The sequence below is a fragment of the Pocillopora damicornis genome, chromosome 7 (assembly GCF_964200805.1).
Source record: "Pocillopora damicornis chromosome 7, jaPocDami1.2, whole genome shotgun sequence".
In the NCBI taxonomy this organism is placed as follows: Eukaryota; Metazoa; Cnidaria; class Anthozoa; order Scleractinia; family Pocilloporidae; genus Pocillopora; species Pocillopora damicornis.
Window position 1 is genome coordinate 6,762,501 of NC_142676.1, and position 14,978 is coordinate 6,777,478.

Genomic DNA, 14,978 nt, shown 5'->3' on the forward strand with positions numbered 1-14,978 from the left:
AACTGAATTTTTTCCCAGTTCACTTTATTAGATGAATATTAGCTCTCTTTACCGTACCTGTACAAGCGAGGCTTATTTGCTCCGGTTGAAAAGGATTCAAGCCCAATTCTAGGAAATAAAACGCACCAAACAGAACCAATCCAGTAATGCACGTCAACAAGACCGCGAGGTAATGAAGGAAAGACATCGGTGACGCTGGTTTGAATTGGCAGGCTGTCATGTCTCACATTTTTAAAAATCTTCACAAATCGAAGATAGTGCTTTTTTCACGTAATTCTTTTCCCATCAGGTCATTTCGCTACTGAAACTGGCTCAGTATTGAGAACTCTTTGATCCTTTAGAGTAACAACCATCTAAGGGTCCGGTCATTATTTATCGCCTGGGGGGGGGGGGTCGGAGTATTTAGGGGGGGATCACATGGTTTTTTGAAGACCTTTAGGGGGGATCAGCCGTAATTGACAAGTATAATGGGGGGGATCAGACCAAAAAAAAAGGAATTTTAGGTCGCGCCGGGACCCCGGGTGATTGCATTTGTAAATACTTTGGTAGGATTTGCCGCTGGGACTCTAAACCCCCAACCATATATTCAAGACCACGTTCAGTTGTATTTTGTATTATATAAACTCTATTCTAGCCCAGACACAAAACCCAAACCCTTTTACAGACCCTCCATTTTGTAAAAAAGAATCACTATCGTAGTCTAACATACACGTTTTTATTCAGGCACGATCTAAATTAGAAAGGTAATCAAGATTTTGAGAATGGAATACTTACAATTGCTCAAAATTGTTTCATAACGTTTCAGTTTGTTTTATAGAGAATCGTAATCTAAAATCATAAACTTTCATTATTTTAATACGCGGCCGAATGAAAACAACAAATAAAAAAGTGTTTATTTTGGTGAGGCTGTATCTTGTTCCGCTTCCGTGTCAGAATCTTCGGCAGCCCTCTCCACTGGCTCTTGCACAGTCTCCTCGTCAGATTCATCTGAATCCTCGCCCGAACTTGACCCTTTTTCAGCACCATTACTGCTATTCTCTTCGTTCATTCTGGCCACTACCACTTTCAAATTGCGTGCCAGCTCTGTTTGAAACACGCCTCTTTCCAAAAGCCATAGCAGAGGATCCAGGTGGAGACGCTTGACAAATCTCGCAGTGAATCCTGCATTAATACTTGAGACACATTTGTAAGTATTCTTTTCGAGTGAATCGAAAACCTCTTTAGCTACCTCTTTTGAGGTAAGTTTTTCTAGGAGAATTGCTGCTCGCTGATGCAACCTTTTCTCCTTGATTTTTTTCACTTTTCTCTTGTTTTCTTTTTCTCTTCGGGATTGGCCGTTGTTCCCCATGGGAGATGGGAACTTTCTCTTCAAGCTCATGAGGGTGGTCGTGAGCGCACTGGAGGCTTTCGGCAGCTCTTGGTGTATGGCCTTCACTCGCTCTTGAGCTTCCTGGAAATATTTGAGCTCATCACTCGCAAACGACCTTAAGGCATGCTCTTCTGTATAAAGGTTCTTTCGTCTGTTGTCGATAAATGAGAGCAAATCGGATGCTGAATTAAAGGCCTCATTGACAGTGGTCAAGGAGGACTCACACTTCGCGACATCACCACTGCCCTTACATCCATCCACGCCTGACATGAACTTCGTGATGTTTTGGCACACTCCCCAATTCTCGTTTCTAAGCAAGTTGTTTTCTTTATCGGAAAGGGCTTTTATCTTTGTGTTTAACTGCCAACGCATTTGCTGGGGGGGGGGGGGATCATGAAACTTTCCACTACCGATAAGGGGGGATCTCTAAAAAACTAGATACTCTACGGGGGGATCAGGTAAATGCTCCGATGTGACAACAAAAATACTCCGACCCCCCCCCCCCCCAGGCGATAAATAATGACCGGTCCCTAATTCTCCTTACAATTTCAGCCTTCATTAACACATTAAGGTCACGAGAATAAGAGAACTGATCAGTTGCTCAAGATGCTATCGATTTTAAAAAAATTCTCCTTGCTAGCACCTTAGGGAATGTATTGAGATCGGTATAGAGAATATGCACACTGATGTAAGGGTGTAAAGGGTAAGACTGGAACAAGAATCACGTGGTACAGCAGAGTTCGCGCGTAATTTCTTAGTGTAATCTAAAAAAGAAAAAGAACCAATGAAAAACGTATATCGAGCAGGCCTGGCACCCAGCATATAACTGTGACACGATGTCAAAATTCATTCCTGAGTGGGACACATATCTTAAATGTGATCAATGTCCACGTTTTACACGTGATCAAAACGTGGCTGAGGCCAGTGGTGTGATTGTGGCGTGATATTTTTTATCTGAACTTCTTGGCTATTCCCGACAATTTCAATAAGTCGCTTGCTCTCCGCTAGCTAGTTCTTCGGAACACTGTGGAGCAGCCTGTTGCTAAAAAAAGAGCGCTTTCTGTGTAAAGAAGCAGGAAAAAAAACTAATTGTTTCTCTCGCGAGCATAAAGTAATCGTATAATATTGTATTGTTTACTTTTAGCGTAAATTGATTAGGATGCCTATATTTGATGATGTTGAGGACCTACAGATATATATGTATAGATTCTTTGCAACACTTTCATTTACCATTTTAAGTTTTAAGCCTTAATATCAAGCTGGTCCGTAACTTGGGCTGCGATACGAAAATTTACGTGGAGGAAAAAAAGAAATCAAAGCTCATTAACCGTAAAATGTGCGCAAAGCGCTAACTGGCTGCGCGCGAGACTTTCACCTCCCGCTTGGGACTTTACTTAGTCTGACCTAAATATAATACTGCAGCAAAACGCAAAACAACGACCTCCAAATTATTCCTCCCTAATGCGTAGTTTTTCAAAGCGACTCGCTATCTTAATCTTTTGAGGGAGATCCAAATCGTTCCTTCCCTTTTTAAATCAAAGTTTTTAAATTAAATATGTAGCAATGGAAAAAATACATGTAATCACTCATACGATTTAGAATAATAGGGCTGGATTCTATTAACTCGACAGCTGATTGGTTGGCGAATGATCATGCCGTAGATTTAAACCAATCACAGTCTTATTTTGTTGACTCAAAATAACTCATTTCACGCAAGTATTGTACACGCAGAGAGGATCCAGTAAGTTTTGATCATAAAGTGCGCACAGTTTTGCTTAGAATTAAAGCCGGTTAAAATTTACTTAATAAGTGAGATAGCGCCATTAATGACGAACAGTGGACATTCATGAACAATACCATCCCAGAAATGTCCAGCAACATAACTATAATAATAGCGTTAAACGTTTTTTTTATGCTTGTTTGTATAGAGAGGGCTAAAGAATTGATCAATGCTAAAGATGATTCACTTTTTACAGACCATTTAGGGTTTCTTTTCGCTGAAATCCTGTAGTCCGTTTTAGCGTATATAACTAATTACTAACTAATTCTTGTTTAGTTTGGTTCAACAGTGTCCGGGACCACGTCATATTCCAGAGCGAAGGATCATCAGTTTCATACGATACGAGAATACATGAGTGAATTATGTAATGCTTTTCTTTGGGTCCGTTTTGACGTAAAATGTTTGTTGACGTCTTAAAGCAGATTGCCTGAAGTCAGTCAAATCATAGTATTACGTGCGTTTTGCTTTAAAGGCCGGCATCCATTATGACTATCATTGCTATTCTTTAGTTTGGTTCTTCACGTTGAAAATCAATTCAGTTTTGGCTTACCTGTGCAAGCAAGGCTGATTTGTTCCGGCTTTAAAGATCCCGCTTCAAAAAAATAGATAGCCGACGAAATCGTAAAAATAAATAACCGCATTCAAAGCCGAAACAATGGTCTCTTCACTTTATGTTCTGGAATACTTTTGTTTGATTTAGCACTGATCGCTCACTACTCTGCCAAGGTTCTGTTTACTATGTTTACTCTCAAGAAGCAAGAGTTGCTGTTTTACTCAGGTGGTTCTCTCGTGCTCTCCGTGAAGGTCCATTATAGATCGATATCCGTTTTATTTAATTTAACATTCTACTGCAAATGAAATTCAAATTCACATCGGCTCAAGGAGGCCGTGATAGCCCATATCGCTTGCACAAAGTAGGAAGTCCATGTAGACCTCGCTCGATATATTGGGATGCGAACGAAGGAAACTGGGCTGATTGTATGAAGTCGAGGCCTTTTATTCCCGTGGGTTTGAAAACATATATAATACCGTAGTGGCTCGATTTAGCGCCCGGGCGTTTATTTGCTCATGGTACCTAACGGAAAGGCCCTTATTAGGGACAGGGAGCTTATTCCTCTTTTGAGAAACAGCAGAATGTGCGAAACAAAGCTTTATTGCTGCTTTGAAAAGGAAGAATAGCAGAAACTATAAAAGTAACATATTCACTTAACATGGTGGGAAATTTTGAAAATCACTAGTCATAAAAGTTGAGACTGAAACGAAGACCACTGTTTTTGTAATTAGGTTTCAAGTGAGCAATTAGGGGAAGATGAACACGGTTGATCTCAATGAACAAGTACTCTAACATTGCGATCACTGAAATAAAATAGGTGTGCTAATTGGAATTGAGGCTCTCTCTGGAAGGAGGGTACTTAAGCAATGGGGCGCTTATTAGAATAGGGGCGCCTTCTGACAAAAAACTTCGAGGGCGGGACTCTTATTAAAGAGTAGAGCTTATTAGAACGAGGGCGCTAAATCGAATCATTACGATAGTACTAAACGTCAACACTTCATTTGATCTCAATCAGTATCGTTGACTATCCTAATCAAAGAAATACATTTTAAAAGGAAGAACTTCAATATACAGTCCAACCTCGAAATCTCGATTAAAATGGTTGCGTATTTAAAAACAGTTGAACTATTCTGCTGAGGAAAAGCAAAAGCACTTGACACAGAAAAAAAGTAATCGATTTAAAGACATCACCCACTCAAGACGCATAATGATTTGTTTATTAGTTTGTCAATTCTTTGCTTCCAACTCTCAAGTGTCAGAGAATTTCTTGAAATGGTAAAAGAGGAGGCTCTTTTCTTTAAGACAGCATTTTGACAAATTCTGAAATGAATAAATGAAAAGAAAAAAAATTGATTATCGCTGGAAAGAGATTTCATTGTACATCAAACTCAGTGAAGTTTAAAGGGAAAACAGAAGTTTGAATGATTAGATTCAATATTTAACTTGCATGCGAATGGAATGAGAGAAGCGAAGACGAAAATTTTCGAATTGTTTGCTACGAAGAGATCGCGAGGAGATTGCAAGGAAGCAAACATGAAGAGGTATATCAGTTATTTAGTAATTCTCCTTACTGTCGGCCTTAAAATTCCTATGATGTTAGTTCAGAGAATTTGATATTCGATCAACTTGTAATCCTCTAATTGTTACTTTTCTTTATTCTTATCACCTGTCTACTTGATATTGTATTGATATTGTCGGGCGAAATTCTGTGTTGGTCACTATGGGAGTTAAAGGGTTAACATCGATCCTTCGCCAAAAATAACCTAGCCGAGCATGGACAGCTGATTATGTTGACTCACAGAGGAAACACATTGAAAAACAATTGTTGTTTTTGATTTCTTAGTAAACTTACGTAAAGAGTGACTCATACCTTCAAAGTTGATTTTCCCATTTTTCTTGGTATCTGCATAATCAACCAGTGCATCAATCTCTCTCCTCGTCAGCCGCACGGGGACTCTATTCAATAAGCATCTTAATTCCTCTGACTCAATGATCCCTTTACCAGCTTCATCCCAGATACTGAACAACTCCAGGAGCTCGGACTGGGTTTCCTGTGCAATTTTCTTCTGCATTAGGACACAGAATTCCTCAAAATCCACTGCACCACTTCCTGTGGTGAAAGAGGACAAGGAAAAGTTTTATTTTTCAGTTTGGTTGGTTTTGTTCCTTTGTCAACAAATTCGAAATCTTGTTTTTCTGAGAAGCTTACAACAACACTATACATGTTCATTCGGTGACGGTGGAATTTGAACAATAAAGTTGAGTCAGACTGTAAAGTAGTTAGACTCAGTTTACTTCGAGCGCGCATGGGAGGCGTCAATTAACAATTAAAACTGAGAGGGACAAGGCCGAACAGGAAAAGACCGAGAAAACATAACGGGGGGGAGGGGGGGGGGGGTGTGCCTCATTATCTCAGCATTTCGCCACCCTATTACCCCTCCTCATTTACCCTGCAACGTTCGCGAGCTTAAAACTGTAAATCTTCCTCTTTTATAGGAAGGAGTTTATTAATTTCTGAGGAAACTCTTGTGGTCCATCTTGGGGCAAGAGAAAGACTGAATTAATCATCAATTAAAGATTAATTGGCGTCCCTCTGATGAATGGCTGATATCGAAAAGTCACCTTTCCCATTTCCAATTGGTACTAAAAAAATAAAACCTTTTAAAACGAGTGACAAGATTACTAGTTGGTGTCTCAGTAGTTTTCCATGATTGTGGCATACACAGGAATAACACTAAAACAATCAGAAATACTTCAAACAAATTTATCATGATTGCAGACCCCATTAGGCGGCAGAGGCGGAGCCAGGATTTTTCAAAAGGGGGTGGAGGGTCACATTGTGTCAAACAGAGTGTATTCACCTAATTTTCATGTCGACCTCCAGGCAGTTTTTTACCTGATTCGGCAAAAAAAGGCTAACAAAGGGAAAGTAACGAGCGGCCCAGGGCCCTCCCCACTGGCTAGGCCCTCGGGCAGGAGGAGAAAACAATTTGACTACGAGTATTTCCAAGAAGGATCGACGTGTTAACCCAAGGTCTACCCGTAAAAAGAAATTCCTTACTAGTCAGAAAGGACTCGAACCCTGGACCTCCAAATGCGAATCCAACCCGTTTGCCAAACGACCACGTGTTTAAATTGCCTCAAGAGAATATCATCTTCTAGTTGATGATAAATTAAGTTCTCCCTAATGAGACCCTTCACTGGGGGCCAGACGGGTCCCATTCTTTGGGGATGGATCCTAAAACATCCTTCTACAAGAATTAGCCTGAGGTAGACACTTACCATCCGCGTCCACCTCTCTGATCATTTCATTTAGTTGTTCCTGGTCTGAACTCAACCCCAGTCTCTCCATGACTGTTTGGAGTTCGCTTGTGGTGATGGTACCATCTCCATCATGATCAAATAAGGAAAACGCCTCGCGAAACTCTACAAAACAGAGAATAACTCTTCATTTGCTTCAAATGGATGTTATGCGAAAACAAAAGCGACCAAATTGACCAATCAGCATGTATGAATAATCCTGTTTTCAGTCTTGTAAGAAAATAGTATTGATGACAATTCGCTTACAGTCGGACTGATGTAAAAGAAAATGCTGGGTCACGCAGAACTTCTGAAACATTTATGTGTAGAGTTCTTTTTTTTTTTACCTGAAATCACTTCTGAGGAAAGTTCACCCTGTAAAAAAAAATCGCAATTATAAGTAAAAAATATAAATTGTCTAAAATGTACGTTGAATTGTGGCGAAGTTTTTTTTTTTGGTCAAAAAAAATTGATTTTGATCAAAATTATAGAAATTAGGTACAAGAAATTATACCTATTTGATTTTCAAGTAACAACTATGCGTCATTAGACACCCCAACGGTTATCTACTCTTTAGAATTTCTGATACCGCGCTTTATCAAGACAAAATTCACCAACAGCAGTTACCATAAATCAATTGTAAACATTTGGTGTCACAGAAATGTGTTTGAACTTTCTATATCTTGCTGTTTTAAAATAAATATCTAAAAATACTGCGGATCACCAAGTTGTGCCACACTTGATGTTCTATGTACTCGTAATCTTCTTCGAATAAACACCTCATTCTTCCGATTGGATATGGCGTTTCTTTTTCCATGGCTCCATCTGCAGCGTTTGAGTATGAACGGTAAAAATAGAGTTTTACAAAATAATTTGAAGGAGTTTCTCTTTCACAACACTTTTTAAACAAAACGAAGCATTGAAAAAGGAAAGGTAGTGAAATATACATGTAGCAATCTATTTTTTCTCAAGCACTTATTACACTGGCTCTAAGCTAAAATCGTGCCCGAGCCAGGAGCGAAACCGGGTTACAACCTGAAGCTCACGTATTATGACGTGAGCGTTCTTAAAATCCCAATAGATTCCTTCCCCACCCCCCGATAAAAGAAACTCTCTGGCTAGTTCGGATTGATAGCGCTAAGCCGGCTTTCAAAACTAGCCATCACAAATAATCCCTCACTTGATTTGAAACCGAATATTAGACAATTTCCTCGGTGTTAAATTTTCTGTGGGGCTTTCACATCCCACCTTACTATGTAATAATTATCGTCAAACATCCCGAACCTGAATTGTCTTCGGCTGTTGAAGCGATGAAATGAATTTAGAAACACGAGAGTGCAAGTTACAAGCTCAAAGGTTTGCTAGTTATAACAATGCATTTTCTTTCTTCATATGTACACTCATCGAATTAATTAGCGCCATTTCGGCCTGGTAGTATTGTGTTCACCGAAATAATTAAAAAGCTTCGATGTAACAGCTTGACAACAACCCGAGACAACGCTATGGAAAAGGTAAACGTTGCCAGATTCAAGCTATACCTGGACTTTGTTCAAGAAACCTGCTCTGAGCGGCTGCCATTTCAGTTTCATAATCTCTGCCGCTACTTGAAGATGCATGCATAATCCTTTACCGCAAACAGCTCATAGCTCATACACATGTAGACTTCTTTACCCTTTTACATTCTCAATAAACTAAAATACTTCAGTTATTTTTACAATTTCTTACCCCATCGCTAATTGTCCTAGCTTTGCTGTCCTTTCGAAAACTCATCTTTCGATCTGTTGGCATCTAACGCTTTGTTCGGTTGTCTTTAAAGAATGGTATGTAAATAACTTGAAGTTTATTGACTTCTTACTTACCACACAATCCAAATACAATACTCCTGGTCAATATCTGGCCTTTGTGTCGTCATCAGTTGTCTTTGTGTTTACTAGCTGCTGCGTTTAGAATCCCGTTATAATCAGACGATAATAATCAGAGGTCAGTTTAATAATACAATTCTATATTTTGTTTGTTGCCACTTGCTCGAAATGGAACACGAATTAACAGCGTAAAAAGTAAGTCATCTCCCTAAGGAATAATTTCTGTTCTTTTTCCTGAATTGCGAGAGGACAAGTCTTTATCACTTTTTCTCGGCTGACAGAATGAAGTATTTAGAAAAATAACGGAAGTTTGTGTCTACAGCAGTCTTTGCTCTTTAGAAACTCTAGCCCGAATCTTTTCGGCTGCTAATCGCATAGTTGCTTCCTAATTGCTCCTCTACAGCTTTTTTTTTTCGCGCTCGATTTCAAATGCTGTCAATTAATTTTTTTTACCGTTATATCCCGTCAGTAAGAATAAGAAATATTGAAAAGAAAAAAGAGGAAGACAGATAAAAAACTGTTAGTTGAACTATGCTAGCGTGAAATCCTCAGTTGAGAGTTGGATAAATGAGATGATCTAACAAACTTGGAGGTGTACCACTTTGTTCTTAATTAACCCTCTAACATCCAAGATCTGATTGTTAATTCTCTCCTCCAGCTGCTCCATATTTCCTTGTAAATTGATTAAGGGAGTTTGTTGTTCAATCAAGATAATATCTTGTATGTGATGAGTTTGAGTATTCTCATTACCTGTTTGCTGGATAGTGCATGGATATTATAGGGAGAAGTTACATGTTAATCACTTTTGGGAGTCGAAGGGTTTAACCTTTTAACCCCAAAGAGTGACTTGCATCCTATTTCTCCTTACATCATCACCCCTAAATCAAACATTAAGGTCATGAGAATAAAGGACATGATCAAAACCAAAGAAGCTCCTGATTGTTAAACAAATTCTCCTTGTCAGCTCCTAAAGAAATGTATAGAGAAGAGTATAGAGAATATCCATACTGATGTTAGAGTGCAAAGGGTTAATACATTTTGACATCATATGTGATCTATCACTGAACAGGCGCACGGTAACATGGAATCATATCTATTTGTTAACCCTCTAACTCCCGAGATCTTTTTAATAATTCTCCTTACTGTCTGCCAAATGATTCTCATTATGTTAGTTTGGAGAATTTGGTATCGGATCAATTAGTAATCCCATAATTTATATTTGTCTTTATTCTCATCACTTGTCTGCATGATATTGCATAGATATGGTAAGGAGAAATTCTGTCTTGGTCAGTCAAGGGAGTTAAAGGAGCATATAATATACTGGAACTTCCTGGGAATATCTCTATCAGAAATCTGTACTAAGGGAACCTACTATTAGAAAATGTTCCAAGAACCTTTGTCAGTTGTAACCTTCATTACCCGGGCAGCTTTATTTATGAGACTCTTACAATTACTAACCCTGAAGCTTGCTTTAAAAGAGGTTTACTTTAAGGCCAGGCATATGAAAGAGCAGGTTAATCGCAGTGCAAGAACCTGCAAGGGTCGTCTCTGTTTTATTACAATTAATTTGCTAGGCTCTATTGTTTTGGCTGGTTTGCTATCTTTGATCTGCGACACAATTGCGCGCAAGTATGGAACAATGACTTCAGAGTGATTCTGGCACTTTAAATTGAGTGATAGACAGTAGCCGTCAATTTCGTCACAACTACAACTAAAATAAGAGATGAAAATTTATTCATCCACGAAAAAACAAATCTACAAAATACCCCACAAACATAGACCAAGTGGAGCCATTAAAATAAACAATCCATTCAAATAGAGCTTTGTGTAGTAGTAACAGTTTTCCTTCTTCGAAAAACTTTCCAGTCCATCAAGCGTAAACGTTTACTTCATCATCTCGTTGACAAACTCTGCAAAAATTTTAAATGAGATAGTTCAATTAGATAAGGCCCCAGTTTTTGACTACTGTATTGACCCTTTCACCCCTAAGAGTGATTGGCTTCTAATTTCTCCCCACAATATCACCCCTGAATCAAACGTAAAGGTAAAGAGAATGAAGGAAATGATCACCATCAAAGAGGGCTCTTGATTTTAAAACAAATTTTCCATATCACCACCTTAGGAAACGTTAAGAGAATGTCATACGGAAAATACATATAATGATGTTAGGGTGTAAAGGGCTAACTCGCACGATTCATTCAAATTCAATAATAATAATAATAATGGTAACTAAACAAATAAAAAGATGAAACGATAAACGTCGGTCATGCGCGAGGATATCAATTTTGGCCCCCCGGGCGCTATTTCCCCACGAGGGAAAACACAAGAAATAACCGTTTTCCCGCAAAGAAAGCGAACGAAAATTGAAACGATCATAGAAATCTGTAAAAATTAATGTTGAAAAACATTTTCAGTACAACAAGAATCTATTACGCTGCGGCGGGCATACGAACAGAGCCTCGCTCCAAAATACCCAGCATGCTAGACGCGCAAGAAAGTAACGCAGAGCGCGACAGAATGACTCTAATCACCGCGGTTCAAATGTTTGACTTTCTAACACTCGCTTCAATAAGGCTACATTACTATGTTTACATTTCTTTCGAAACACTTACTGTCAAAGTTGACCCGTCCATTTCGCTCCATGAACTTGATTATGTCCTCTATTTCTTCTTTAGAGATTTTGATGTCTTTGCTTTGTTTTTGCACGGCCATAAGCAGTTTTAGCAGCTCGTCGCTTGTAAAGTATCCCTTGTTTTCGGTGTCGTATGCTTTAAAAGCTTCTCTCACCTCCTGCTCACTTCCTTGCTTCATCTGTTTTACCATGAGTTCTGCAAACTCCTCGAAATCGATCTCTCCACTACCTGTCGGCAGGATTATGAGGCGATCAAACTAAATTTACGCTAGAAATAACGAGGTATCCTCCCAATGTCCGTGAAGTCGAACAAGGCCATTGGTTTAGGCGTAATCAGGCGGTTCAGTATAACCCTTGTCGAGTATGTAACCCTAAACTAAAGCCCCATTGAAGGTGTGGGGAGGGGGGGAGGAAGGGGAAGGAGTTCCAACCGGCCTGATATCAGTTGAATCCACCCATGGGATTCAAATCCCCGCTGGTATAGCCGTCAGGGCCCGGAATTGAAGAACCGCAGGTCTCCCAACCACTAGTAGGCTTCTGCTCGAGATGAAGACTTTAGAAACAGCAATAATATCACTGCAGAGAGGAAATTCAAACTTTCTCCTGTTACATTTCACCTTTTTATACCCTCTTTCGGGTATCCCGTAATACTCCCTTCTCGTAGGTTCGATTACCAGCCGCTGTTTGGAGAATGGACCTCCAAACACACCTTGTGGTTTCCTCTCAAGAGGATCGAAGACCAGACTCGAGAAAACGGCGGGAATCGAGCCATCAAAACATAAAACACAAAATTGGCTTTATAACATAACACTTGACTGGTAAACAAATTGAAATTTAGTGATGGAATGTCTCAAGGTGTTCATTCATCCTCTGCTTCAGTTCAAATTAGAATTTGGATATTTGGTCACCTTTATGAACAGAAGAGAAAACAAATGCAACGCAAACTGCTCATAAAAAACCTCGCAGCATAGCTAGAACCCAACATCATCCCACGGGCTGGCTGGGATCGACCAAAAGCCAAAGTACGGGTAGGAGAAACAGCGTTTTCTCAAGTGTAATCCCAGGTCTGTTCCTCGCCTCTACGATTTGAGCTAAAATGAGACAACGTACGTGTCGCCTGCGAGACAGAGGTAACGCCAGTTCTCACGCTCACGTCTTAAAGTTACTTACCATCTTCGTCGACTTCCGACAGCATTTCCTTCACCTCTTCCTTAGTGGCCATCATCCCGAGGTTCTTCATGACGAGAAGCAGCTCATCCGTTGTGATCGTTTCGCTGTTATCAACATCGAAGATCTTGAAGGCTTCTCTGAATTCTGAAGCACAGAAGCACAGGGATTCTATTCAGTTAGTGCGATTAGTGCCATGATCATGTGTTTCGTTCACGCGGTCTACAATACCACTGGTTGTTTTTTTAATCTTGCCGCAGCTGTGCGTGACTACCAATAAGTCACTTTATGAAATTGCGAAACAAATCGAAAATTGGTGGAGAAATTGCGTGACAACTCCGCAGTTAGTGGCGAAATTGCGTGACAACTCAACAGTTGATGAAGAAGTTGAGTAACAACACGACAAATGGTTAGGAAGTTGCATGAAAACACGACGATTAACTATCAAGTTGCGTGACGACTCGACATTTGATGATAAAGATGAGCGGAACTCGACGATTGGTGGATGGAACTGCGTGACAAGTCGACATTTCGCGTTTCCAGAAACAGAGCTTAAAAACAATTGGCTTTGCCCCCAGGTACCTGATAAGTGCTACTACAAACTGGGCTACAAAGGAACATGTGCACCAAAATAATGTATGAATTGAGGCACCTTTGACATTCTTTGAATATGAAATAACAAATGATAATTTATTCTTACAGCTGGGCTACCGTAAGGCATCGAGTATGATTTAATAAGTATAGCAGAAATGACACAGCTTTGACATATCATTAACAACATTGGTTTTGAGGTCATGTTTGGGTATACTGCTCATTCTGATCACTATAACTGTAACAACTGCTCCTCACCACAGGCTGCCTAAGCTCATGTAAAAAATGAACGGAAACGCGACTCTTGCTTACCTTTCAGCTGCTCTGGACTCAGTGATGCCGACTGAAGCAAATGAAAGAAATGTTAGTTGTACTACAGTGTGATAAAAAAATTGATCCTTTGTCACGCAACAGAAGTCACACCACGCAACAATAATACAAACTAGCAAATGTGAATTAAAGCTGTATAATTACTAAGCTTCTAAATCTTTAGACAAACCTAACTTTATGTCTGGTAAACAACAAAAGCAATTTTGCAGAAATAATTAATGAAACTTAAGAAAAACTTGGACGCAGATTGCACAAGCTCATTTAATACAACCAGAATCCTTGTGACAGCTACAGCAAAGGTAAATCGAAAATAAAATAACGATCAATCGCATTAATTTTATCACAAGTAACTATTCGGCGATAATTTTCGCGACTTATCTTATGGACACAGGGATTAGACGCTTCTAATTTGTTTGCAATCAAATTTCGGTGTTGAGCGTAAGATAAAGGTACGCTTTTCGCTTCGTATAATTTGTCAAACCAAGCGGCCACACGTGATCTTTTACGGTGGATCTGTCTTCCAATGTTTTAATACTCTCGCCTTATCCGAGATCACAGCGGCACTCGACTAATTACGAAAGCATAAACAGACAAATTTGATCGACATACAAATTCAGTGACTGTGTCGAGTAACTACACTGTACGAGCTTTTTCAAAACTACATGGACACCTCTCTAGAAATCAGAGCGATTTTCTTTTTCGAGCTGTTTGAGCACAGACTAGGAAGGATTCAAACGCAGTTAATGCTTGCAAAACGAGAAAACACGCCAAATCTGCTACAGCTGCATTGTTTACATTCCTGAACTGACCAATGCATTCCGAGAAGTTAAAGTTTGCTGTTCGCATTGCAGCGGATTGTTTCGCTTGGTGTTTTCCGATCACTGAACCCTCATTATAAGCGTTAATAGTCCAAGAAAAGAAATCAAATCGAATATCATTATTAATGACAAAAGTAAGAATAAAAATTAGGATTCGGAGCGGAAGATTAGTACTGGGCGGTGTATAAACAACCGATGAAGAACATAATTCGGTCTGTTTTGAATTTGGATCTCTCTGATTTGCGGAAATTAATCCTTTACCTCTCCAAATACGAGGATGACGACGACATTTAGCAATAACTCTATAATTGTGTTAGTTTAGGGGCTCTACTAATCGGGACTATCGACATACAGCGTCATGTCGAAAACCATGAAACTTTCGGTTGAAAATGACTCAACATTCAACTAACATCACGCGGGGTTTAAAGTGAGATACGTAAAAAGTCGACAAGTGAGATTCACTTACCATTTTGCTGGTGGACAATTAAACCGATTAACACTGATTTTCCCAAAAATCGCCGCTATCGCCGAGAGTGAAGCGAGAGAATACAACCCAAGACAGGAACAATGAAATTA

At 39.5% G+C, this 14,978-nt stretch overlaps 3 protein-coding genes and 1 long non-coding RNA gene across 4 annotated transcripts in view; 1 reads left to right on the forward strand and 3 right to left on the reverse strand.

The window, feature by feature from the left end:
- The window catches only part of LOC113681187 (acid phosphatase type 7), a 14,158-nt gene extending 13,807 nt beyond the window's left edge, over positions 1-351 (reverse strand). Inside the window, exon 1 of the mRNA XM_027198259.2 lies at positions 58-351. Coding sequence (XP_027054060.2) covers positions 58-220 — 163 coding nt within the window. The 5' untranslated portion in view covers positions 221-351. The remainder of the gene's footprint in view (positions 1-57) is intronic.
- LOC149042286 (uncharacterized) overlaps positions 1-3,630 on the forward strand; it is an 8,745-nt gene extending 5,115 nt beyond the window's left edge. The window contains exon 2 of the long non-coding RNA XR_016188567.1: positions 3,439-3,630. This is a non-coding gene — a long non-coding RNA (uncharacterized LOC149042286). The remainder of the gene's footprint in view (positions 1-3,438) is intronic.
- Positions 3,631-4,897: 1,267 nt separating this feature from the next.
- LOC113681148 (uncharacterized) lies at positions 4,898-8,860 on the reverse strand. Its single transcript, XM_027198216.2, has 5 exons — positions 8,728-8,860; positions 7,350-7,377; positions 6,985-7,128; positions 5,573-5,812; positions 4,898-5,022 (listed from the first exon to the last, which is right to left on the reverse strand). Exons 1-5 carry the CDS (start codon positions 8,788-8,790, stop codon positions 5,000-5,002), a joined length of 498 nt encoding a protein of 165 aa, XP_027054017.2. The 5' UTR covers positions 8,791-8,860; the 3' UTR covers positions 4,898-4,999.
- A 1,721-nt stretch (positions 8,861-10,581) lies between these two features.
- On the reverse strand, positions 10,582-14,968 carry LOC113681222 (uncharacterized). Its single transcript, XM_027198304.2, has 5 exons — positions 14,869-14,968; positions 13,567-13,597; positions 12,667-12,810; positions 11,477-11,725; positions 10,582-10,774 (listed from the first exon to the last, which is right to left on the reverse strand). The coding sequence occupies exons 1-5, from the start codon at positions 14,869-14,871 to the stop codon at positions 10,749-10,751; spliced, it is 453 nt and encodes a 150-aa protein (XP_027054105.2). The 5' UTR covers positions 14,872-14,968; the 3' UTR covers positions 10,582-10,748.
- Between the last annotated feature and the right edge of the window lie 10 nt (positions 14,969-14,978).

What these genes read in the sequence shown, in the direction of transcription:
- LOC113681148 (XM_027198216.2), bottom strand. Translation starts at nt 8,790, where the DNA reads ATGCCAACAGATCGAAAGATGAGTTTTCGAAAGGACAGCAAAGCTAGG. An exon ending in CTAGGACAATTAGCGATGGG is followed by an intron (nt 7,378 to 8,727) that starts GTAAGAAATTGT and finishes TTTTTTTTACAG; the next exon opens with GGTGAACTTTCCTCAGAAGT. An exon ending in TGGGAAAATCAACTTTGAAG is followed by an intron (nt 5,023 to 5,572) that starts GTATGAGTCACT and finishes TATTCATTTCAG; the next exon opens with AATTTGTCAAAATGCTGTCT.
- LOC113681222 (XM_027198304.2), bottom strand. An exon ending in GTCGGAAGTCGACGAAGATG is followed by an intron (nt 11,726 to 12,666) that starts GTAAGTAACTTT and finishes TCCTGCCGACAG; the next exon opens with GTAGTGGAGAGATCGATTTC. An exon ending in TGGACGGGTCAACTTTGACA is followed by an intron (nt 10,775 to 11,476) that starts GTAAGTGTTTCG and finishes AAATTTTTGCAG; the next exon opens with AGTTTGTCAACGAGATGATG.